This window comes from Pectinophora gossypiella, chromosome 21, assembly GCF_024362695.1.
Source record: "Pectinophora gossypiella chromosome 21, ilPecGoss1.1, whole genome shotgun sequence".
NCBI classification, from domain to species: Eukaryota; Metazoa; Arthropoda; class Insecta; order Lepidoptera; family Gelechiidae; genus Pectinophora; species Pectinophora gossypiella.
In genome coordinates this window covers 2,998,022-3,024,148 of record NC_065424.1, presented here as the reverse complement: position 1 = coordinate 3,024,148, position 26,127 = coordinate 2,998,022, and the positions used below count along the sequence as shown (strand labels likewise).

General features: G+C 39.3%; 2 protein-coding genes across 3 annotated transcripts in view; both read left to right on the top strand.

Annotated features, from left to right (window-relative positions):
* The window catches only part of LOC126376498 (uncharacterized), an 80,415-nt gene extending 62,223 nt beyond the window's left edge, over positions 1 to 18,192 (top strand). The window contains exons 2-18 of one of the 2 annotated variants that reach the window (XM_050023928.1): positions 1,082 to 1,224; positions 1,531 to 1,821; positions 3,534 to 3,726; positions 4,850 to 4,940; positions 5,271 to 5,396; positions 5,869 to 6,129; positions 6,345 to 6,477; positions 7,064 to 7,174; positions 7,709 to 7,807; positions 10,194 to 10,280; positions 11,347 to 11,469; positions 12,527 to 12,719; positions 13,621 to 13,757; positions 14,726 to 14,825; positions 15,378 to 15,496; positions 16,078 to 16,306; positions 17,292 to 18,192. In XM_050023928.1, coding sequence (XP_049879885.1) covers positions 1,169 to 1,224; positions 1,531 to 1,821; positions 3,534 to 3,726; positions 4,850 to 4,940; positions 5,271 to 5,396; positions 5,869 to 6,129; positions 6,345 to 6,477; positions 7,064 to 7,174; positions 7,709 to 7,807; positions 10,194 to 10,280; positions 11,347 to 11,469; positions 12,527 to 12,719; positions 13,621 to 13,757; positions 14,726 to 14,825; positions 15,378 to 15,496; positions 16,078 to 16,306; positions 17,292 to 17,420 — 2,478 coding nt within the window. In that variant the 5' untranslated portion in view covers positions 1,082 to 1,168 and the 3' untranslated portion in view covers positions 17,421 to 18,192. Of the gene's footprint in view, positions 1 to 1,081; positions 1,225 to 1,530; positions 1,822 to 3,533; positions 3,727 to 4,849; positions 4,941 to 5,270; positions 5,397 to 5,868; positions 6,130 to 6,344; positions 6,478 to 7,063; positions 7,175 to 7,708; positions 7,808 to 10,193; positions 10,281 to 11,346; positions 11,470 to 12,526; positions 12,720 to 13,620; positions 13,758 to 14,725; positions 14,826 to 15,377; positions 15,501 to 16,077; positions 16,307 to 17,291 lie in introns of those variants that run through there. The other variant, XM_050023929.1, reaches the window with a different exon arrangement.
* Positions 18,193 to 22,453: 4,261 nt separating this feature from the next.
* Positions 22,454 to 24,829, top strand: LOC126376729 (CCAAT/enhancer-binding protein 2-like). The gene is made up of 3 exons (XM_050024290.1): positions 22,454 to 22,603; positions 22,733 to 22,934; positions 23,305 to 24,829. Exons 2-3 carry the CDS (start codon positions 22,797 to 22,799, stop codon positions 23,551 to 23,553), a joined length of 387 nt encoding a protein of 128 aa, XP_049880247.1. The 5' UTR covers positions 22,454 to 22,603; positions 22,733 to 22,796; the 3' UTR covers positions 23,554 to 24,829.
* Positions 24,830 to 26,127: the final 1,298 nt, after the last annotated feature.

The following is a 26,127-nucleotide window of genomic DNA, read 5'->3' as shown; positions in this document are numbered from 1 at the left end:
ACGACGACTCAAATTATCATACTAGTTCACAGAGATCGTATCTAGCCATTGTTTTGCCTTCTCATCAGCGTAATTAGCTTAGAAGATGGAAAAAACCAGTACGAGCGAGTACTTTCGTTTTCCCAGTGGGTAGAAAGTCTGAACTGGTCGCTAAGACTGTGGTTAACAAGACTCGTAATTACACTGTAATCTTAGGTGATAAAAGATTGAACGAAAAACTTGTCAAGTGTTTTAGATTTGCGCGGGAAACATGCATAAACATTTATAGCATCACCTGTCGGATGGAATTTGCTGTCGGAAAATTCATGAAAATATTTGTGTGTTTTTTAAATTATTTTCAGCTCCATACTTTTGCGACGGAAAATTCCACTTGATATCAACTCAGAATCATGGTCTGAATTATCCCTCAAATTTTTCGTTACGATGTCACTAACACCCTGTTATTTTACCCAAGAAATTGTGTAATAAACGAACCGAACATAAATTTATTTATTTATTTATTAGGTTTGCCAACAGACAAAAACACTTTTACACGTAACTTAACCTATATACAAATACTATTCTCACTGCTTTTTAACCGATTCAAAAAAAAAGGAGGTTTATATCAAAACATGTTGTAGGAAGTTCAAGATTACGTAATGGAGAAAGTATTGCCCTGATGTCGTGTTTGTTAACAGCTGTGGGATGGGAACGTGATAATTATTCGGATGTCACTCACCAACATTGACGACGAAGACACTCATTGAGATCTGATTGTTACGAGGATTGTAATTGTTTATAATTATAAACGAATTCACATGTGACTGTTTATTTATATTGTTCTTTCTGGTCGGTCGTTAAATCCGTGATAGCGCTAGCGCTGTTCGGAGATACGGGATATGGGTTCGAATCCCGAGTCGGACTCTAAACTAATGACTACATATAGTAGTAGTCATTACATGAGCCATGTCAGGGGCCTTTGGTGGCTCAATAGTAACCCTGACACCAGAGTTGATGGGGTTAGTAATCCACCACACGATAGAAGAAGACGAATTGAAATGTGCCTGAAACCCTCCGTAAGTAATCAATTATGTTGTTTCAGGTCCATAGACAAGCACGGTGGTGAAGAGGGCGTGGTCTGCGAGCGGGATGGTCCGGGCCGGCCGCCGCAGCCCCCGCCGCCGGCGCCATGGCAGCGCTCTCTTGCTACCAACCCTGCCGCTCGCACCTCGCGCAGCCCGCTAGGTAATCATATCATAGGATAAACAGTAATACTACGATACAGAAGGGACACTCTCCATCCCGTACCAATACCTACAAGATTGATCCCCCCTCCACACACGAGCGAAAAAGAGCCCTAATATAATATATTTTCTTCTTAATTACGTGATACTGGCGTGATTTTGATCACACATAAGCCATTAAACAAGAATTGAATTGAGCAAACCTCCATCGTGGTAATGCCTCTATATATCGTCACCGAATTTTTAGGTTAGTTTTTCACTATAAAAAAGAAGTAGGTAGTGTACTGTTGTTATAACCTATTTCCAGGTGTCTAAACGACGACGAGGACCCGTCCCCAGCCAGCTTCCACCTCCGGCGCAGACAGTTTATAGAGCGATGTCACGAGGCGCGCACGCGCCCCCGTGACGTCAACGCGGACGTGCACTCGTCCGTCAAGCGCACGCGCGACGAGCTGGTGAAGCATGCGGCGGCGACAGCGGCGGTGAACCGGCGGCTCAACGTCGAGTCCGGCTGGTCGAAGGTCGAGGAGGTGCGCAAGAAGTTTGAGGACGCCGCTGCGTCGGCGTCGTTCTCGCGGTCCTTTGAATCGCCTCCCAGGTAAGACAATATTTTAAAATTTTGTCTTTTATTGTCTTATTGACAATAACAAAACGTGCAAATCAGATTCGCCAATAAAATTCAGATACGTCAGTTCGCGACGTAAGCAACGATAACTACATACGACATACGTAGGTAAGAAGGAACTACTTTCTCTTGAGAGGATATTGTCAAAATTAAGATTATGAAGCAGATCAAGTGATACAATCAAAGAGAAAAAGTACAGTCACTAACCCCAGCGAATTATTTGTAAACAGTGGTGAAATTATGATAATTTTTTTGTCATAATAATTTTTTGGTATACTTATTACAGAAACGACATGTAACCAGATCTTAAGTGCATCCAGTTAATTTATTTCTTTTCAAGAAACTGATTCGACTTTTGCACCTTATCGTACAAACTTGACGAAGTAGGTACTTACCAGTTTTGAAGACACTCAAAATTCAAAATTCAAAAATATCTTTATTCAATAGGTAACATAGTTACACTTTGAATCGTCAATTTTACATAACGAACGTCTCATCCGCCTAAAACTACTGCACTGCACACTAATCAAGAAAGTAGAAGAATTCAAACTGATAAGCCTCTTAGATCTTTGAAGCTACCTATAATATTAACAAGCAATACAGATGGCCACACGCAAGACAATTTACCCAAATGACTCGACGCAACCCGCTCAGTTATGCAAATATTTAACACTTCACTTGTGAAAGTTCTCGCTTAAATAAGAAAATTATTATAATAGTACTTACTTACTTGGCTGTTACGAAATCTTTTACTTCTGTCGTAGTTAAGACATCGATTGATAGAACGAACGGTCTTGTTAGGTTTTTGTTGATTCCATTTACCGATCGTACAATTACCGATCGTCAAATTAGTAAATGGAAGGAATGAATTCCTCCTCCACTGGTTGGCTGTGAGGCAACGGTAACTTCATCAGTCACCACACAGTTCATCAATCTATCGTATGTCTTCTACTTCTATCGTGTAGGTTGTGAGGTGGATCACCAACCCCATCAACCTTGGTGTCAGGGTTATTATTGAGCCGCCATAGGCCCCTGACATGACTCATGTAACGACTACATACTTACATCAGTAAGTAATAACCGGGACCACCGGTTTTAACGTGCCTTCCGAAGCACGGATCATCTTACTTTTGGACAGTCAGGTGATCAGCCTGTAATGTCCGTACCAAACTAGGGATCACAAAGTGATTTTTGTGATGTGTCCCCACCGGGATTCGAACCCGGAACCTCCGGATCGTGAGCACAACGCTCAACCACTGGACCACGGAGGCCGCTATCGTATATGTCTTCGATACCAGTTGTAGATGCCAGTTCATCACAGGAAAGCTAAAAACCTTAGTATGATCGACTATTTATAAAAAAAAACTTTTTTATGCAGTATCTTAGGAAAAGTAATTATAAAATTGCAGCCTATCACATAAAATATACATTGCCGGTACTTATTATGGAATTTGAGAAGCGGTACAGAGCTATCGTAGTTATCTGTTTGCAGGAGTAGTACCTAGTAAAGGAGAGTGCGGTTGAACCGGCGACAGCGGTTTTCGTACAAAATGCGCGTTAGGGCCTTTCCATACTCTTTCTTCTATTCCGTGGTGCCATCTAGTTGATCCCTGTAAGGGATCGCACCTCTTACTTGCATCAGTTGTTTATCTGATTTTCTAAGTTACAATTCTTTGTTGCTCCAGGCGCAGGCTAGCAGACTCCCTGTTCGCGAGCTTCAAGCTGCCGCGGCGGAAGGACACGATGGCCGCGCCGCGGTCGCTCGCGCCGCAGCCGCAGCAGAAACGCAAGTCGGCCGTCGAGCTGCTCGCTGAGAGTAAGGCCTTCTACGTCAAGTCCGAGACCGTGCTCGATCGCAAGCAGGAGCTGCCTTTGAGGGTAAGATAACAATAATACTTATAGTTTTGACGTGACTTATTGTAGATGGCATTAACTACTTGGCTAGACAAATGGGGAGCGCTGAGGGCTCTCCCGGTACAAAATTCAAGACAACAGGCCTGAGGGTGCCCAGTTGGGCGCGAACCTCGACCCTAGTGGGTCGATAGCGATAAGCGCTGAATGAGGGAAATCGTCGACCACACCGGCGGGGTCGGTATCGGGGTTCTGAAGTGTTTGGTGTCGCGAGCTGATTGGCCGCCTCTACGGCTAGAGTGATCGGGTCGTCGGGATCGTATATTACGTCCTAATACTTATGTGCAGTGTTCTCTCCGTTTAACTGCGAGTAAACTGAATCCGATTCCTATTGTATTGCAAGCCGTATTTTTTTATCTTGTATTTCCTCTAATTATTTGTTACGTTACCTAATCCTTATTTGCTGTATATCGATTGTTGGCGGCGAGTATGTGCTCCCGCTAAAGGATGTTTTCGTGGTACCGAACAGAGCATAGTACCCCGCTAGTCACAAGTTGATAGTGTGACTAGGGATCGACGATTCAACGGTGTTATGTTGGAAGTTGTGTATATGCGTCTTGCTGTGTAAACTTCGATATCGCGTTTCACGACTGCTTCAAGAATGAATGTGGCGCCATCTGTTACATGTGGGCGGAACTAGCTGGCCAACTAGTTGGGTCTGCAACAATTGTAAATTTCTACAGTCAGGCTATACCGCGCATTGGGTGGTGATTGGTGACAAACGTACCGGGAGAGGGAATGAGGGTGATCCCGTGTGTGTGAGCCGCGAACCTAAGGCGCGGTATACCGTGGACAATCAAATTGTAATATTTATGACTCCCATATTTTTGGCACACCCCGAATACTTCATATAAAACACCTCGTTTGTGTGTGTGACTTCTGACACCCATACGATTGAAGACCGAAGGGGAGTGAGGTAAACCTAGAGAGTTGCCTATACGTAGTGTTATTCCTTATTCTATGCTTTTTGTTCTATCTCTTTAAAGAAAAAACGTCGTTTAGTCATCTTCATCTGAAGAGATATGGAATGTTCACTCCACTCGACCATCATTAGGATAACTAAGGCTGATCTTCATTGATACTATTGCAGGTGAGCAGTGGCCTGAGCCAGGCGATAGCGGCCGGCGGCTGTCACCTGATCAGCTCAGGGACCCTCACCAATGAGGCGTGCTGCAATCCTTGTGAGTTAACCTAACGTTTATTATGTAACACTATAGCATATTTGACAGATTGATTCATCGTTGGATTATGCGTCGACAGGATGATTCATTTATTTCCGTTTCCCCAGCAGAGTCCTTTACTTACGAACATTTTGTCGTCAGGAATCAATCTATGTCCTTTTCCACGACAGGCCTTTCCAGAATGTTTCATCAACACTACGACAAACCTATAAATCTTTTGACCACAGACCTTTCCATCTAGGGAGATTTCGCCGTCAATCTTAAAGATAAGCGAGTTGAGTTGTGTCTCTAGTGTTAGTCTATAAATGTATCTACACATATCTCTTCCAGACGCGACGACGAGGCTGGGTGGCGCGCGGCGGGCCGTCAGCGCGGGCGAGGGTCTGCAGAACACACTGCGGAGGCTGCTCGAGCACACCGACAGCAGGGAGAATGTCTACAACCCCGCTTATGCTGGTGAATAGATAGATAAATAGATAAAATACTTTATTGAGCACAATGGACACAAAATACAGAGATAAGGACAACATATACAGAAAAGCACAACAGGCGGCCTTATTGCTCATGCAGCAATTTCTTCCAGGAAACCTTTGGGTGCAGGTTTTTTTTTTAGAGTAGTTACATACTTTGTTGGACACTGGTCCTTTTTCATCCCAAACATCCGTCCGAGTTATCTAATGGAGGGTCTATGCATCCCAGAGGAGGAATGGAGCACCACCCACATTCTACCGCTCTGTTTTAATACTTGTTTCTGAAAGCAATTTCTTAAATGTTTGATCATTTAAGAAATTGCTTCATCATTTCTATCATTTATATTAATTCTGTCCTTCCATGAATTCCGTAAATCCTTTTCAAACTTAAAATTAATCTTATAACACATTCATAATGAATCTATCTAAGTACGTTTACCAATTTTTACACATTTCAGCGCACAAAATCTACTCAGACCCAAGACGACTAAAAGACTACCCAGACCGGGACATGTCACGCTCCCAGCACAACTCCGGGACATTCTCAGGGACGTCGTCCTCAGGGACTTCCGGGTCGAAAGCTCACAAGTCGGATCCGGAACACCGGGACAAGATGAACCGACCACTCAGTTTTGGAGACGCCAGAGTTTTCTTCCCGGAGTCTTTTGTGATACCCCGCCAAAGGCCTGAAGTTGTGATCAAAAGCGCTTATTCTATACGTAAGTACATTTACCTGCTACATTAGTTAGTGCATATTATATTGGAAATAATTTATTTATTTTTGAGATTGATCAGTTAATTAACGCTTTCTAATGGAAAAAAGAATAATAGGTTCTACCTGTGAGTAAGATATAATAATCCAAACCTTGTGGATTTAAGTCCATTCACCAAGAACCACAGTATATTATTTTGACGTCATCCCTGAACGTTGCAGCGTCGAGCCACTCGAGCCCTGAGCACATGGAGCTACCTGAGCCCGTGCTGAGCGACGGCGGGTCCCCCGGAGAGCAGATCGGTGCCATCAGCCCGCCGGCGCACTACGCACACTCCACTCCCAGATATATCAGGTACATTATACAGTCTACAGGTCAGGAGGAATGCTCGTTACTCCACGGAGAAGTGGAAATCGGAACGCGAATACATATATTATACTTTCCACTGCTGGGCAAAGGCCATCTTTCATCCTTAGCGCCGCTCCACTACGCTGCTCCTATTTCTGCTTCTCATTTTTCGTCAATCAATATAGGACACAAAATTCAAGTTTCAACAATAAAATACAATTGTGCATATTGGGGCGAACACAAAGCTCTGGAGCTCTTAAATTGTTCAAATTCAAAAATATCTTTGTTCAGTAGGTAACATAGTTACACTTTGAATCGTCATCTTTTACATAACGACCGTCTCATCCGCTTAAAACTACTGCAGCTTCTCACAACCTGGAGAAAAGAAGCCGGGGAAATGAAGCTTCAAGAAAAACCTCGGCACAGAGCCATAGACGTTCCTAAACGTTATTGGCGTCCTTCACTTACAGTACGTGCAAGATAGAGATGCAGCTAGTTTTAGTCCTATCAGATTAAGTTTAAATTAAGTAGGTTGCGACACCATTATGTCAAAACAAGTACCTATTTTGAAGTTAGATCGTTTATTTTCCAGGTCGAACTCACACTCGCAGCCGAGTATGCGCGAAGAGGAAGGCTGCCACAACATCAACAGCCACAAGTCGCTGCCGGATCTACACACACAGACGCGCTGCTACCCTGAACAGTCAGTACCTCGTCTTATTCGTGTCTACAGCATACTACATAACATAACATACCGTGGTAAAACGCTTGCCTTTCACTTTGAGGTCCGAATCCAGCACATGCCTGATCCAATGATTGTCAAATTTATTTTCAATGTTTGGATCATAAATGATTAACACGTAAAAAGAGTTAGATAAAGGGTCCTTCAAGCGTCCTGTCATTTCTATCTCAATATTGAGAGTTGGCTGATACTGGCAACGGGTCTTTTCTTACTATTTAACAGTTGTAGCTGGTTAATAAACCGTCCTCCTACCCGATTAGCTTTAACCACACCCCGGACACTTCATGCAAAACACCTTGTTTTGTCCAGACACTACATATTGACGTTATGGTACACGCGCATCTGTGTGTGTGTTGTCAGACGCCCATACGATTGAAGACTAAAGTAAAACCGAGGGGGAGGGGGGGATGAGGTAAACCTAGCTTAGCCGCTGGTGGAGAGTTGCCGTTCTATGCGTATTATTCCTTATTCATTACCCTGTTCGTCATTCCGCAGTATGAACGTGGGCGGAACAGACACGGTGGGGCGTTCCCCGCGTCGCCGCCGGCACTCGCCGCATCAACGAACTGCCTCCTGCTCCTCCAAAGGAACCAGGTAATATATCTACACCCTACTGTTGGGGGTTGAAAAGGCCACATGAAAACAATTTATCTAAAAAATAAAATTTTTAACAAAAAAAAAACCGACTTCAAACGCAAAACTAAAAAGCAATAAATAAATTTACTTCGCACAAAGTAATAAGTACGTATTTTCAATTAGTTAATTATTTTATAAATCTGAAGCCGGTGCCAAGGAAATGCTACAACGAAGTACCGATTCATATATTTTTCAATACTGATTGTTTTGTAATTTTTTGTTTGACATTGTTTTGTAATTGCTTTGATATAGGTATTAAACAATATTGTGTGTACATAGTAATTTGATATTGTAGTAGGGTTGTTGTAGCATTTACTTGGCACCGACTTCAGAATTATAAATTAATTAACTAATTGAAAATACGTACTTATTACTTTGTGCGAAGTAAATTTATTTATTGCTTTTTAGTTTTGCGTTTGAAGTCGGTTTTTTTTTTGTTAAAAATTTTATTTTATTTTACGATTTTAAGTGATGGTTAGACCGAGCAAGGATGCAGACAGACAGATTTTCTGATTTATATTCATATATAGTAATATAATATATTATTAGTAGTGATCACAATTATTATTGATGAACATGTTTACACACACACACTCACACACGCGCTAACGCACACGAGCACACGCGCACGTACACACGCACACACACAGATACACGCACACACACAGACACACGCACACACACACACACACACACACACACACACACACACACACACACACGCCCGCGCGCGCACACACACGCACACACACACACACACATGTGTATGTGTACATACACACATGTGGTTGTCAGTGGAAGCTGCTATCATACACACTCACGCATACATATAGATACAGTAGATTTCGCGTGGTTCGCTCGCTGCTAAAGCAGCTCGCGTGTCCTGTTTATTCGAAATTGTCCCTCTTTGTATGGCGGCCATCTTGTTTTTCCGCCATTTTGTTTTATTTCACCGGCGACAGAATTTGACCAAGATTTAAATGGGTGTCGTGGAAACAAACAAAATCCAGGTGCAATAGGTTTGCCAGACCGTAGGATGTCTCCCTGATTGGGAGCAGTTTTCAAAGATGACGTTCCGATCACACCCCTATACATCATTTTTACCCCCAAGACATTTTCTGAAAAAACAAAATTTTGTATGGCGGCCATCTTGTTTTTTCGCCATTTTGTATTTTTTTCACCGGCCATTAAATTCGACCAAGATTTAAATAGGTTTCGTGAAAGAAAAATTGGTTCAGGTGTGATAGTTTCGCCAGGCCGTAGGGTGTCACCCTGATGCGGAGCAGTTTTCGAAAATCGGGAAGTACTTCCATACTTAACATGACGATCCGATCACAACCCCGATATATATTTTATATCCCGAGACATTTTCTGAAAAAACAAAATTGTGTATGGCGGCCATCTTGTTTTTCCGCCATTTTGTTTTTTTTTACGCGCTATGGAATTTGACCAAGATTTAAATAAGTGCTCTGAAAGAAATATTGGTTCACGTGCGATAGTTTTGCCAGGCCGTAGAGTATCTCTCTGATGCGGAGCAGTTTTTGGTGACCAGAAAGTATTTCCGTACTCTACATGACGTTTTGAGTAAGCGCCCCATACATTATTTTTACCCAAACGGGCTTCTTCCAAAATCGACAAAATTTTGTATGGCGGCCATCTTTTTTTTCCGCCATTTTGTTTTTTTGCACCGGCGATTGAATTTGATCAAGATTTAAATACGTTTCGTGAAAGAAAAATTGCTCCAGGTTGTATAGTTTTGCCAGGCCATAGGGTATCTCCCTGATGCTGACCAGTTTTCGAAGGTCGGGAAGTTTTCCCGAAGCCTAAAGATCGATCCGATCAATATGACTTTACAAACGCACTAGTCGCTCCTACGATTTTTGAAAATTCCCCTCGATTTCTCTGGTCTTCCATCATCAGATCCTGACTTCCTTGACATGGGACCCCCTTGGGTATATCTCCTTTCAAACAAAAAAAGAATTATCAAAATCGGTTCATATACGACGAAGATATGCCCGAACAAACATAAAAAAAAAAAAAAAAAAAAAAAAAAAAAAAAATATACGGTCGAATTGAGAACCTCCTCCTTTTTTGAAGTCGGTAAAAAAGCAATAAGTATTGCTATTTGATATTTGTTGACGTTGAGCACAAGACTTACCTAAAAATGCACAAATTTCAAATAGCAATATTGTTTTTTAGATGAATTGCTTCTGGTCTCCTAGGGGTCTAAACAGGCCACATTTACTTTCTTAGATGAATTGCTTCGATGTGGCCATTTTAACCCCCTAGAACACCAATGCGAGTGTAAGTAACCTCCCTGTTCACTCCATATTTCACATTACAGATCGAACCATTCGTCACTGATGTCCTCGTGTGAAGCATTCTCAGAACATCCTTCTCCCGGCGAGGAAAACTACCAGTCATATAACAGGTACCTACCTTCCTAACCTACTTTCCTAATTCTCCTTGCCTTGTGATATAATAATAAGCCTTGTGATAGGCCAATGTGATTCAGCTCACCCAGCCTGGGATTTTTGACTAAGTATATAATTAATTATGTAGTCTATGTGGTATGTGAATCTTACCGGGTGAGAGCCTTCAGCGCTCCCCATTTGTCCGCCCAAGTAGTTAATGCCATCTACAATAAGTTACGTCAAAAAAAGGTATGTGAATCTACCTCGTATTTTGGCTAAATTCCCATTTATACCCATTTATTTTCCCTCTCTGTTCATAGACAAGCAATTTACCAGATTTTCTTTTTTAATAAGGAATTATTCCCAAAATACCGAGTCAATCTACCCATCTATATCGTGACTACACTACACTAACGGATCTATAATATCTTACTAAAGTGATTTGTGTTTTATTGGCAATTGTAAAAGGTGCAAATCAGTTTCGCCAAAAATTTCAGATACGTCAATAAGCGACATCAGCGACGATATTATTTAATCAGTTTTTACAAAAGCACCTAAGTGCTATCTCACATGTAGGGATTCCAATTTCCTGCGGCCTTAATATCAAATGGAACATGAGCGTGACCAGGACTGCTAACTGTCATCACTAATTTGAGAGCCACGCTCTTGTTGGTCATTCTCCATGGTACTTTTTTAGGGAAAAATAGGGCAGTGGTTTCCCTCTTGCTTTCCGCCCGCCGCTTGCGTGCTGGTAACTGTAGCTACTTAGTACAAAACTGGTAGCGCGAGTTTCTTGTAGCATCGTATGCGAGATCTTATTGAAATGTAGGTATGGGCGGTGACGTAAAGGAAACCGGTAAGTATCCTTCCATATGTGAGATCGCGCTAAGTTTTTCCTAAGATTCAATAAATCCCATAATATCAGACTATGTTTCTCAGCAATAAGCACTATAAATATTATAAGCAGTGTAAAAAGTAAGATTTATGGAGTTGCCATGTCCTGTAGGACAAAAACTCCCAAATAAATAAAGATTAAAAAAAAACTCAGACTAATAGATAAACATTATGTGCGTGTGTTCGAAGTCGTTGCGGGTCTTCGTTCGCGCGCGACTCGGGCGGCTCGAGCGGGCACTACACGCAGCGCAGCGCGCCGCCGCACGCGCAGCACCGCACCGACTCCGGCTCCTCCACGCAACACGACCAAAGGTCAGTCCACGCGGCTTGAACGTGCAAATATTATACCACTGAGTCTACATCAGTGACTCGGACGATTTTTCAATAATATAAAGAACGATGGATTATTCTCTAGGATTATTTTCTAGTGATTTGATATTGGGTTGCAATAAATCCAGTGAGTTCAGTCCTTTGTGAGACTGTCCTTTGTTTGGTAAGGACTTTTCAGGCTTGAATCACCTGATTGTCCGAAAAAGTAAGATGATTCCGTGCTTCGGAGGGCACGTTAAGCCGTTGGTCCCGGCTATTAGCCGTAAAAACACCTCCACCAACCCGCAGTGGAGCAGCGTGGTGGAGTATGCTCCATACCCCCTCCGGTTGCTTGAAGGGAGGCCTGTGCCCAGCAGTTGGACGTATATAGGCTATTTATGTAAATCCAGTGATAAGTATTTACACTCACCTAGTAGCCTGATTCTGATTCAGCGCATAACTGCTTATCGACCTGTAGTCCAGTGGTTGAGCGTTGGGCTCACGATCCGAGGTCCCGGGTTCGAATCCCGATGGGGACATGTCACAAAAATCACTTGGTGATCCCCAGTTTGGTTAGGACATTACAGGCTGATCACCAAATTGTCCAAAAAGTAACATGATCCGTGCTTCGGAGGGCACGTTAAACCGTTGGTCCCGGTTACTACTTACTGATGTAAGTAAGTAGTCGTTACATGAGCCATGTCAGGGGCCTTTGGCGGCTCAATAATAACCCTGACACCAGGGTTGATGAGGTTGGTAATTCACCTCACAACCTACACCAGAAGAAGAAGAAGAAGACACAAATACAAATATACTTTATTGCACCAAAGTAAAGGGAAATATTTACAAAAGACTCTTCTCTTAACTAGGTACATGGCGAATACCGGCCTTATCACTTAAAGCGATACACACACACACACACACACACATTTACACATTTTTCTTCTAAGTACTTTATGCCTCACACTACATGCAGAAGTGCATAGTATACACCCTACGCCTACTTAATTCCCTATGAAAATGTGGTAGCATGCATAACGTGTGGTATCCCGGCCAGCAGCCGCTACAACTACTACGCGGAGGAGTGCTACTCCCCGCTGGAGGCGGTGGTGGTGTCGGCGCCGCCGCAGTTCCAGGACGGCGCGCCCTCCCCGCCGCCGCACGCGCACGCCCACGCGCCGCACGCCGCGCACGACGCGCATGACACGCACGACGCGCACGCTCACGCGCCACGGGTCGGGATACATTTTCAGGTAACATCTAACTCCTATACTCGCCTATAATAAATATTTAACGTGGACAGTTTCATTTGTCCACGTTAAATAGGCCAAATTAAGGCAGTAAGTACAACTAAAAAAGCAGTAAGTACCTATATAAATTTCAAATTGCAATATTGCTTTTTATATGACATACTGGTGGATCAAAAATCAATAGCAAGCTATAAAGGCGAGTGTATGTGTGTCTGTTGTTTGTTTGTCCATCTTTCACGGCAAAAATGAGAAACGAATTGACGTGATTTTTTAAGTTGAGATACTTAGTTGAAGTGATGGAGAGTGACATAGGTTATTATTGTCTCTTTCTAGCCCCTCACTACAGCTCATGTGAAGCTTACTTTATGTAAAAAAGCTTATTATAGGATTAATGACTACCTAAATGATAAAAATATCTGGTATTGAGTGTGTTCCTCTAGTTATTAAATAACTTGTAATGTATATCCTCATTGGTTTTTAAAAGATGTGTTGCTGTTGCAGTTTCTTGTCATTTCTTCTCCTCAGCCATAACACCTTGCGAAATGACGTAAATTCAAAAATGTTACATTGACCTTCAAAAAGTTTATCCATGATAATTACGTTGAATAAATGATTCTGATTTCTGATTACTTCCCTAAAATAGGGGGTGGAAGTTTGTATGGACTTTTCTAAGTAGAAAGCTAAAGCTAAAAAATTTGTATGCGGAACATTTGTGATTAACAAAAATTCGAGCACTATTCTTTTTTTAATCTACTCCCAACCACTTCAAAAAGGGGGTGAAATTTTATGTGGGATTTTTCGCAGCTTTCAAGGTAGGAAGCTAATTTGTACATTAGGAAAGGGGAACCGTGTTACCCCGAGTTAAGCCGCGGGCAAAAGCCAATATTGTGTTATTCGTGTCCAGGCGAGCGCGCCCCCACCGCAGTTCCAAGACGAGCCGCCTATGTATGACTACAACGATTTCGAGTGCTCATACAAGCCGCTCAAATGCCTCACCGTCGGCCGCAAGGAGAGAGACTATACCAGTAGAGAATACACCAGGTAAACACACTTCTTCTCTTGCCGTATCTGACGGTCTCGGGATCCCAAGGACTTTCCAGGGCACTTTCCTCACAGTCAATATAGATAACGGTCTCTGTGGTCCAGTGGTTGAGCGTTGCTCTCACGATCCGGAGGCCCGGGTTCGAATCCCGGTGGGGACATGTCACAAAAATCACTTTGTGATCTAACTGACGTAACTGTATTTTTTTGCTAAAGTTATATTTATTTATTTGTTGCATGTCATATGGTGGCTTACAGTTCTTATAAGTAAATAATGTACAAACATGTGACACCCTTTAAGGGCACCGCAAAAGTATTCCAACAATAACTTAAAACTAAAAAAAATTATAAACTATTTTTTATATAACTAAACTTACTTTAGAATTTAGAATGATATTCTATCGTGTGGGTTGTGAGGTGAATTACCAACCTCATCAACCCTGGTGTTAGGATTATTATTAATCCGCCAAAGGCCCCTGACATGGCTCATGTAACGACTACGTACTTATATCAGTACGTAGTAACCGAGACCAACAGCTTAACGTGTCTTCCGAAGCACGGATCATCTTACTTTCGGACGATCAGTGATCAGCCTGTAATGAGCTAAGCAAACTAAGCATCGCAAAGGGAATTTGTGATATATTCGTAAGTTTTTATTTAGGCCGATACGGATAATTGTTATCACATGGTTTTCAGGATTTATGCCCGGTAAATGGTTATAGGTTCGCCTCCTTTTACGTGAAACTGAAACGTGAGAGTGGGGTGTGTAATGTGAAAATAATGAATTAATGTGTTGTTTAAAAGCAATAAAGAGTTTTTGTAATGTATAATATACTATACCTCTGCCTACCACAACGGGAATACAGGTGTGTAAAAATACTCTTCAGGGAAGGCCTGTGCCGTGCGCAGGGGCGTACCTATAGGCTGTTTAGTTGGTAGGCTGTTTATGTTATGTATATGTTGTCCAGGTACCACGAGCCGAGCACGGAGCTGGTAAGCAAGCAGCCGCAGTATGCGCGCCCGCCGCCGCGCCTCGACGATAACCAGGACTACGTCAATGCCACACAGGTAACATAAAACAATATGATATCAAATAATAAGTACTACGTATATAACGGTCACCCTCCGCCCCGCACCAAGCATCGGGCGCCGACCGCAACCCCTCTGGTTCTAAGGCTGCGTTTCCATTGACTCGGGGCGTCACAATGTACCTACCATATCCTGTATGCCACCTATGTAAAACTGTGACTTGCAATAAATGATTATGAGATGTGCAGGTTTGGTAAACGTCTCTCTCTCTCTCTCTCTCAGGAATCGACCAACCACCGTGAGGGAGAGAGTGACAGAGCGTCTTCGTTTTCCGCTCTCTCGAACGCTGTGATTGGTCAAATCCGCACATCTCCGCTCTTCTACGCTCATCTCCGCGTCAGTGGAAACCCGGCCTTACTTTATAGTCTAACTGGCCGTAATCCGCTGAATATTTCGCTTGCCTAAATAGCTATACAATTCGAGGTCTTCCTTTAGGTCGCCTGAATTGGAAACGGAGTCGAGAGGATTCAAGTTATCATCGAATACGGGTGATATTCTATAATCTATGCTAACGTTGTGTTTTGTTTTCAGATCTGTCCGGCGGAGGAGGTGACGTCACCGCTGGGCACCTTCAAGCGGCAGCGATGTCTGCGGTATAAACAACGCAGACCGCGACCCATCCTGCGGTCCAAGTCAGACATCTCCGACAGGTAACTAAACCTTCATCCGATTTCCTTCACCAGCACCAACCCCGCTATCAGAGTTGTAATTGTAACTCAGTTACTTCGTGTACCGGAATAGCAGCCTTCCAAAGTAGCATAAATTATGTAAGCTTACGGTAGTCAGAGAGAGTACATCCACCGCAAAATGAACTAAGTAGCCACACCTCGCCGAGCTGTCTGTTAGACCAACGTGATAGGTGGTGAGCCGTCTCAAACTAGCCTTACCTGCTTCTCGGTCAGTTAAATACGAGATTTATTTGAACAATATAGCATCGAGCATGTATCCCCGGAGGCGCAGACATAGGTATATAGTATTAAGTATACAGGATGTAAATGACATCGCAACGAAAACTTTCGATGGATTATTCAGACCATGATTCTGAATTGATATCAAGTGGAATTTCCTGTCGCAAAATATACTTCTGGCCAGCTAAGTCCCGTGTACCTGATAGATTTTTTTGGCGATTTGTTTCTTTATTCACTAGTGATTCATCCTGCAGTGTAATTTCGAAGCTAAACACCAGTTATTAGACCAAAGACTCCGTTGACACTTAAATTTCAAATTCCAGGTACAGACGCACCGACGGCCGCAGCCCGGCTTCAGCCCCGTGCGAGGGCGAGGACTCCCCGGACAGCCCCTCAGAGGAATCCTCCCGGCTGCAGCAATTCTTCGAGCGGCTCGGCCTGGAAGCACGCCAGTACGACGCGATAGTGCGCGACCCACCGCCAGAGTCGCCTGTGTTCTTCTCCTCGGCCTCCACTGTAGACTCTAACCAGCTGGCTACTGCCGATTATACGGTACGTTAGCCTACTAAAAAAAAACATATTATTATTTCAAAATAATTCAAAATCCAAAGCATCTTAAGGGTGAAAATCAAAATTACAAGTTTGGTGGCGAAATTTCATATTATTTTTTCGTGAAAAAATGGGTTTCGACATGAAAAAGATCCAAAAGGATCCTGGGTTCCACGAAAATTTCACGCAATTTTTCACGAAAAAATTATATGAAAGTTCGCCACCAAACTTGGCACATTTTGATATTCACCCATAATATAGGTATTAAGATGCTTTGGATTTTGAATCCCGTACCTATATAATATTTTTTCTACTCCTCTACTTTAATCTGGCATTTAAATAACCAAAAAGTCTAATATAAGTACATACATAATTAAACTCTTTGAAAAAGTGTACGCTCTATGGCCTATAAAAGCATTGTTTACAAAGTGTAACTGTACTATAATGTCGCCAAAAAAGCATTGTTGTTGTTTTTTTTTTTTTTTTGACCTGGAAACTGGCACCTTTACTTTGTTTGGTGCCATAGATATACTATAAAAAAAAAGTATACATTTGCCGCCATTTTCCCGCGCGTTGGAAAATAATTTTTATAAATAAAATTTTTCTTTGTATAATTTTTGTTTCATTTAAAATTACGTCGTCGTAGAAAAAGTATTGTATGCAACGTTGTATAACTAGGTCAAAAAATGCTCGTGGCGTCTCTTATTGCGATGTTCGCCAAGGCTCACATCGCAACTCACGCCACTCGCATTTTTTGACCCTTCTTATACAACTGTTGCATAAAATACTATAATGTAGCATGATTCCAGTGACATAATATTTGTCGTCTCTTTCGCACTAGGCTGTATACTATATTTCTGTCCTCGTTCGTCGATACCTAAGTACTTAGTTTCATCATCGCCGCTAAATTTCGAACCGTGCCATAAAAACTCACCGCGCGCATTTTAATCAGGACCTAACCTAACATAACTCTTGCCCATGTCTCCAGGTGCAAGGTCCAGGAGTCCAGAAGCAGATCTACCGCAACACGGAGCCGCCGAGCGTGGTGGAACGCAACGCGCGTATCATCAAGTGGCTGTGCCAGTGCCGGAAGACCCAAATGCAGGTGCCGCCTTAAGCTTGACGAGACAATCAGATCCATCTGAATGATTTCATCAGAGGAGTTAAAAACACCACATCGATGCAACTCATCTAAAAAAGCAATATTGCTTTTTGACACTTGGCATTGCGCACTTACTTTTGTATGCGCAAATGTCAAATTGCAATATTGCTTTTTAAATGAGTTGCTTGTGTGACCTTTCCACCCCTCTGGTAATCAAAGTAATCAGACCTTGGTACAGGCGGTTGTAATAACAGTTCTCAGTAACCGGCACAAAAAGAGGACAAGAAAATGAAGTAATGCGTTCGTTACAAGTTTTCGGCTGTATTAGTGTTATTTTATCTGAGGTACGGTCACGAGCATTAATATGTATACACTTTGGTACCATGTCACATTAACTTTTTTGACAAATTGAACTGTAAGTCTCACTAAATTTCAAATATGTTAGTGCGACAGAGTCCTAAAGTGGGTACATTATATTGCTCATCACTGCACGGGTACGGTTATTCTTATTAGAGATTGATCTCCAATTGATTGGCTGTCCAATTAATTAATACTGTGTCTTTGAAAGGGCCTCTTGTTTTTGTGATTTACCACTGCCGACCCTTGGCAGAAACTAAAAGTGATTGAAAGAAAATTATAAAAAGTAAAAAAACACTTTAGAATTGCACTGACGAATTACAAAATGGAACTACTGATTCATTTCCGCGGCAAACTACTATAATAATATGAAAGATTGTTTTTAAAATAAGAAAACGCAAAGACTTTCTACTATACAACCTCGTCAGAAGAACATGTTGTGAACATATGCGGATTCGCTTTTGATGAGATAGATAATTTCAGACTAAAAAAATCGACATAGTGACTTGTAATATTATAAGATTGCTCACGATGAGAGAATTATTGCTCAGATTTGAAAGGAAATTGGAGAATTTTCATTAAATCGATACTCTAGGCTTAAACCTGATAATAATGTAAACGACTGCTGGTCTGACTAAGCGATACTAGTTCATTAGTTAGTCATAGTTAGGGTCATGGTTAAGCGTATGCTAATAAACGTTTCAAATCTATAATATTAAACAATAACTTAGTATGTATGGATTTTAATCGACTTGACAAGTTAACATAGAATGTTTACCTAACACTGCCTAGATGTGTTTAAAATATTATGTCCGTGAATAAGCATTATGTGTCGTTTTTTTTTTTTTGAATATCGTAATTAAAATTATCCAGTATCGTTATATATTTTTGTCGTCGTGTGTAATCTATTAAAATGTTTTAGTCTAAGCTGCATGACGGTTAACGTTTTGAAAGATCCCCTAATATTAGTATCTATAATGCTCAATATAACCTATTATAGTATATTATTAAAATAATTGTAATCCTTATAAACATTATTTGTTAAATTGTCAAGATTTATAAAACGTTACGAGAGCCTAGGTTATTAAAATAATCTTCTAAATTATTATGATAAACAAATACGTATGAAAACCGTATTTATAAATAAATCGTAGTTCGAGCACTAGTTGAAGGGAAATTAACACGAAAATCGTATTTTTGTCGTAACAACTGTTGTACAACTCGCGAGCTTAGTGTTATAGGAATAAATGTTATTTTGAAACTGAAATAATGTAAAGGATAGTGTGACTATCGCGATGGTTTCTACTGTATTATAAAAATAATTTGTGTTTTTCTTTGTACATTTTATTGTGGTATTTTATTATCTTACTTTCGACGTTCAATTGTGAAAAAAGTAATCTGTATACTTTAATTGTATATTATTTGAATGACTGCGTTTAAGTAGGTGCATTTTGTGCAAAAATGCATAGGGTACATACGTTTTAAAATGTAGGTACCTTTTGGAATCTTTTTTTTTTCATAAAAATAATATGTACTTATAACTCTATAACGCTATTAGAACCAAAAAGAAGCTTTGATTGTTAAAATGAGATATTTCTAGTGATTAAGTTATATTTGTTGCATTTACGTTGGATTTTCATAGTTTATTGTATTGATATTTTATTGTGACTGCAAAAAATATTATTTCTAAACTCAACTTTTGAGAAATTATGCCATCTCGCTCTGGCTAAAACTGTAAATACGAAAGTATGAGTGAGTAAGCTATAGAATTGTCAATTTCGTTATGATGTTGATATTTTTATTTTTTTTGCAGTCGGAAGTGATTTGATTTCAAATGTGTGTTTGGAATTTGAGTATGCATGAAGCTTCGAGCAGTAGAAACCATACAGAATTTGTAAATTAATGTTCCTGTTACGGATTTGTCGTTATATATATAAATATATATCTACATCTAATACACTACAGCATAGTCGTAACTTCGAAAACTATATCTATCTCTCTTACACTTACTAGAAAGTGAACGTTTAAGATAGAGAACGCTATAGTTTTATCAGTTTCGATGAAAAAATATTTCTAAAATTGAGAATATTTTCAATTCTGTATTTATCTATAGTTAATTAGGAACGGTTAATGATATTAGTACGTAAGTTACATTTGTGATGTGGGAGCACAAAAAGGATCAATTTTAGCTGGTACATGTAATCAAGTTGTGCCAAAATAATAAATACCTACAGTAAAATATATTACGGTGTATAATATACAAACTTAAAAAATCTACATTAAATACATATACACATGACATGTAATGGAATTGTGTGTAGATCGAATTTTGCGTCATCAAAAGCAATGTTTGGAACAGGCATCCTTGCTCTCTGTATTTAGGACAGGTACGTTCCCAATCGAAGCACGAAAGAGGTCGAAACGTAAGGCGGTTGAAACACTGAAAAATATAAATGTTCAATTACAACGAACATCAAACTTAAAAAATCTACATTAAATACATATAATTTCATTACAATTCAAAATACAAAACTTATCAACCGAATGGGAGACAAAAAATAAAGTTATAAGACAATATTTATAAAATGACCACTACAAGTCATAAAGCATAATACCTATTTACTATAGATCCCAATAACGCAACAACTAAATATTTTGATGTAAATAACCTGTTACCTATAGGACACTCTAATCTGATATGTAGGTAATGAATAGACTAGATCTCTCAAATTATAATGTAAGATGAAAAATTAATAACTACTGCTTCCATTTTAACATATTTGCGTTTTCAAATTTTATAGACATGTTGCCAATACGCTATGACTAAGTAGACGACGATGAGTTCGTCGCAAAAATAGCGTGACTACCTAAGTGATGTGTTACAAACTCAGGTGATGTGAGAAAAACCAAGGTGAGTTCGTGACGAACTCAGTAGCATAACCTAGTCGACGATTAAACTGTGACGAACTCTACATAATAGAGTAACGTAGCAATATTCCGTGACAAACTCAACATCGTTGAATAAGAACTTAGGCACGCACACCGTATTAGTAACATGTTATAGCTAATAAAATAACTTAAATATTTCTTTCAAACTCTCGTAAAATAATAAATTTATTAATGAACAATTTGCATTTATGTATTTAGCAGAAATAATTCCATATTAGGCATTTCTAAATCAAAAAGACTGTCGTTCGTTTCTCAAATTTAATTGTATTTCTGTGATATAATAGAATCATAGTCTATATCTGTCTGTCTGTACCATTCCCCGCTATAGTTAATGTGTGTTGTGTATGTGTGTGAAAACGAAACGTGTGTTTGTAAATGTTTGTAGGAATGTTTGGACAAGTAACATCCAACTTTACTATTCTTAGTAGCCGAAGACGCTAGAAGTCTAGCAGTTGCAGCAGGCAATGAGCTGCCATACTATTACACCTAGCTAAACCAAACAAACAATCATACAAACGTTTACATACTCCTTACTAAATTATTGTGAAGACGTAATTTCCTTACAACGATATAAATCCGAGTTTAAATAATTACTGTATTGAAATTAAATTTTGTTCTGTGTCAACATTTATAATAACTATGTAAGTACGTCATGAGAAGCTAGAAGTTCGTAAAGGGCATGAACTTTGAAAGTGACGAACTTTTGAAACCAAAATATAAGGATAATTATACCTACTGGAGAAGAATGACATGACGTCACATTACTTGCTTGTGATTTTATTTCATTTCTGCTACTTGTTTTGTATTTTATACGCGTACAAACATAAATATCTTATTGAAAAGTTTACACAGAATGTTGGGATAAGTCATACAACTATCTTCCAATCAAAAATATTTACCAAGCAGTTATTTATTTGTAAAATAAATCTCCTAGTGATGTTTACATGCAAGCTCGGTGATATTGTGAAAAAGGTAATTAACATCATAATAATACTTAATTTTAAACTAATTTTGCTAAGTTAAAAGCGGTTGCTAATACGATACGAGATTGCATATAAACTAAGTACTTACCGTATGTTATGTTTTCATATTTCATTCTGTGTTGTAACAGTATTATGGGTAGACGAAAATAATTGGGTCTATTTAGATTCGGATACTATAAAGATCGGTCTATCTATTACCTTTTCCAGTGAATAGAGCGAACTATGAATTCCGTATATCCATACGGAACAGTGGCAAAAAAAAATTCACGTCATCAAATATGTTTTAAGGCTTTCAGTTCTATAATAAGACCCAATCATTTTCATCTACGACATGCAGCCTGCGATGCTTCCATGATACATGTAAATAAGATTTACGTACGCTGTTAGAGGGTTATCGTGACGAAAGAATTATATTGTGGTCTGATGATGATTAGAATGGCGTTTCATTCATATAAAAATACCCGAAAATCCCTACTAAGTAGTTTTATTTCTAAGGTCCGTGGCTGTTTGGAACGGAAAGTAAGATGTATTTCTAAAAGAACATCTTTGAAATCTAGGCAGGTGAAACTGTTAATCTATTTCAAGTGGCTTCTCAGTACTTGTGACTCTGCTCACCCCATTTAGAAATTTCATTGGCATGAGTTTTTATGTAAATGACGTTGTACGGTAATTACCGGTTTTAAATCACTAATCTGCAGTATAGTAGCGACATCTGTTAAGAATTTGCGAAACTAAAAAATGTTTGACACTGACAGATGCAAGCAAATTGGAATGTCAAATTATTTTCTGACGTCAATGTACAAAATCTTGTTTTTATTTTTGTTCAAGTTTTTGTGATATATTTGGAGCGACCTTTGTGTACTTATCCTGAGAAGAATCATACCCACCCCACAATTAATTACTATACTCGTAAGTATTATAAACTTATTGCATCACTCACACTATGATTGTTTTTGTATACAAGTTGCGTCATATTTTTTAATTTCTAGTAATCGTACTTGTTTTCCTGTGGCTGAGGTTATATTTATACGTTTTCAGCGTCGCAGTTTCGTCAGATCCTCGGTCGATGCTCCGAGACGCGGTTGTGTGAATATTATTTTTGATGATATTGGACGAGTGTTTCGATGACATGGCCCCGACCAGGCGCGGGAGACAGGGAGTCAGCGACGCTGACGACGAGTCCGATTACAGGAGTAAGAGGGACGACGACTACATAAATAAAAGAGCCAGAAACAATGAGGTAAGCTAGTGAACTTAGCACCTGCTTTTGATAGGCTAACAAATAGTTACCTTTTGCGGATAACTCTGATTGGACATCCAGAACAAATTCCGCCGATAGTAGTCAGGGTGAATTGGCAGTTTATCAGGAAATAATAGTAATGATGGTGAAACAAGCCCATTTTAAGTAAGTATGAAGATACTACTGGTATGACATACCTACCTAGCAATAGTATTATTTTTATTATAAAACATTAATTACTGATAATTAACAAACCTGTCCAATTTTTTTCTTATAATACAATGTTTATTATCCTCCTCTTTAATGAAAGTAAAACATACAATTCCAATCTAAACTCATAATAAACAAATAAATTATTTTCTATTTTTAGGCAGTAAAAAAGAGCAGATTTAAATCAAAGCAGCGGACACAAGAAACATTCACTCGGGTTAGCAAGTTGAAGGCAGAGAATCAAGTCCTGGAAGAGAAGGTGAAGACGCTGACCAAAGAACTACAGTTCCTCAAAGAACTGTTCCTTGCACATGCATCCAATGCCCAGAACGCCAAGTTTGACGGGATCGACCTTGAGAAACTTTTGGAGGATATTCCTGATGATAAAGAGGGTAGTAGTAAGAAATAGATAGTTTTACATAGTTCTAGTAGGTCCATAGTGATAATGAACTGACAGGGTTGTGCAGGTAAGATAGATTTGGGCTGACATTAAAATTTGAGCAATTGAGGCATGCAAACCTTTTTTTTTTTAATTAGTTTTACGTTTGACCATTGGTATAATGGCAAACAAAGATCAACTTCATAGTTTTTGTATAAGATATTGCTAGGCTTTAAAAAAATTGTATAGTGTGGTCTGGAAGTATTGAATTGATTTTGTAAGCTGAAATATTTCTGAGTGCTTAAACTACATTATGATAATCTAAGTACATGCTAACAGTGTTGCTAGAGGAAAGTTGAAAGAATTTTAAGAACTGAAAATTTTGAATAATCCTAAAGCAATTTTGCAGCCCAAATATATTTTGTCTTCAATGCCATATGAATCAATATTTTATGCAATTTTAATTCAATTTAATTTGGTAGCTGAATACTTTGTGACGTGTACATGGTCTGGTTTGTCTTTGATCAGCAGTTGTGTGCATTTATTATATTATTTATACACTCAGAAGTTCCATTGACTGTAACTATAGTAAAATTAACCCATTCGTATTCGTCATTGGCCTTTAGCTTGATAGATTTCTTTAATCTACTCACATTACCATTTACCAACATTTTATTTAATCTTCTCTATTATCTGGTTTGTTTTAGTCAAAGCAAATCCAGTGAATGAATTAATTGTGAGTGAATGATGTAGAAATTAATATTTCTATGACTTGTACAGCAAAAGTTTGCTAGTGATGAAGCTTGGCAAATAAAACCAAATTTAAAACAGATAAATACAGTTTGATAGGAAAGAATTGATCGGCCTAATCTAGAATGATACCTCACATCACAACACTGGCTTCTGTACTTAGACAGATCTTATTTGTAATGTGTATTGAAGCTTTTTTTTCTTAATTTAAACTATGATCAGTACACTAGACTATAAGCGTGTGTAGATGTGTCAGGAGCCAGTGTCACAGCCTCCCACTTTGTACAATGTGACTTCTCTTCAGTCGTTTCACTTTTTCGAGGTTAAGGGTGGTATTAATAAACTAATCTCAGCTGAGACTGCCCTCAAGACCATGTTCAAGTCCCTGTTTTTATATGAGAACTGTCACATTGACGCGATCTTGAGTGCAGTCTGGAAGCAACAACAACTCAACAACAACAAAACAACAACAACAAACAACAACTCTAAAAGCTCTTGACGCGAGGGGATTTGAATTGAAGCTATTGTAAAATATTATCTATATTGAAATATAGACACTAATTGTACTGAACTAGTTGTTCTGTTTAATAGTACATGTTCATTATTTACTTCTATCGCATGGGTTGTCAGGTGAATGACCAACCTCAGCAACCGTAACATGGTTATTATGGATCCACCAAAGGCCGACTAATCACACACAACCACACAAATCGATAACCGAATACGATAACCGACCGACCAATACGATAATCATAATCGATACATGCCCATGATGATTCTTAGTGGGTGGCACACAAACAAAAATGTTCTATGGAAAATAATAAAAAAAATTAAAGTACATAATAACGGGTTCTTACCGCGTTTAAATGGGGGGCGTTTTAATTATGATAATAACCGCGTAAACTTAAAACAATATGTAAATAAAAAATTGTCCAATTTTGTCCGTCATTCTATAGTTGTATAATTGTTGTACTGTATTCATGTGTTATGTCTGATTGTTGAATCTTAATTCTGTTCAATAAAGTAGATTTGATTTGATTAACAAATGGGAACTACTCAAAAATGTATTTATATTCCCTTTGTTACACGCCAATGGAACTTCAGACTTATGCTGTTGTTTGATCTGATTGTTGTGTGATGCAGTTAATCGTTGTTATGTACGAAATGATGTAATTGGAATATCACAATTTAGGTGAAGATGGCGGCTCAAAATTGTTGGGAATACAACAGACAATGAGGGACTTTCCTGGCTATGTTCGTTAAAAACAAAATAGATGGCGCTGTACAGATTTTTCTTCATTCCCCATCCATTACCTTCTAATTTTATGGATAATGGACATGCATCTTTTATCTTTGTTTTTGGGTAGAAATGATGACCCTTTTTATTACACCCAGGCACAATTACGTCTTCCACCCATTATTATTCTGATCAAAATAAAGAGAAGCAATATAGGTAGCAACATAATTCTATACATAATGTGATCCAAATATTATTTTTATATACAGGGTGTTAGTGACATCGTAACGAAAACTTTGAGGGATAATTCAGGCCATGATTCTGAGTTGATATCAAGTAGAAATTTCCGTCGCAAAAGTATGGATCGGAAAATATAAAAAAAAAATGAATTGAATTTTTGACAGGAAATTCCACTTAATATTAACTCAGAATCATCCCCCTCAGTATTCGTTACGGTGTCACTAACACCCATACCTACTTGTATGGCTACCGTATGTACTTGTACGGGGTGTAAGTGTCATCGTAACGAATACTGAGAGGGATGATTCATCTGATTATTCTGAGTTAATATCAAGTGGAATTTTCCATCGCAAATGTATAGAATTGAAAATAATTTA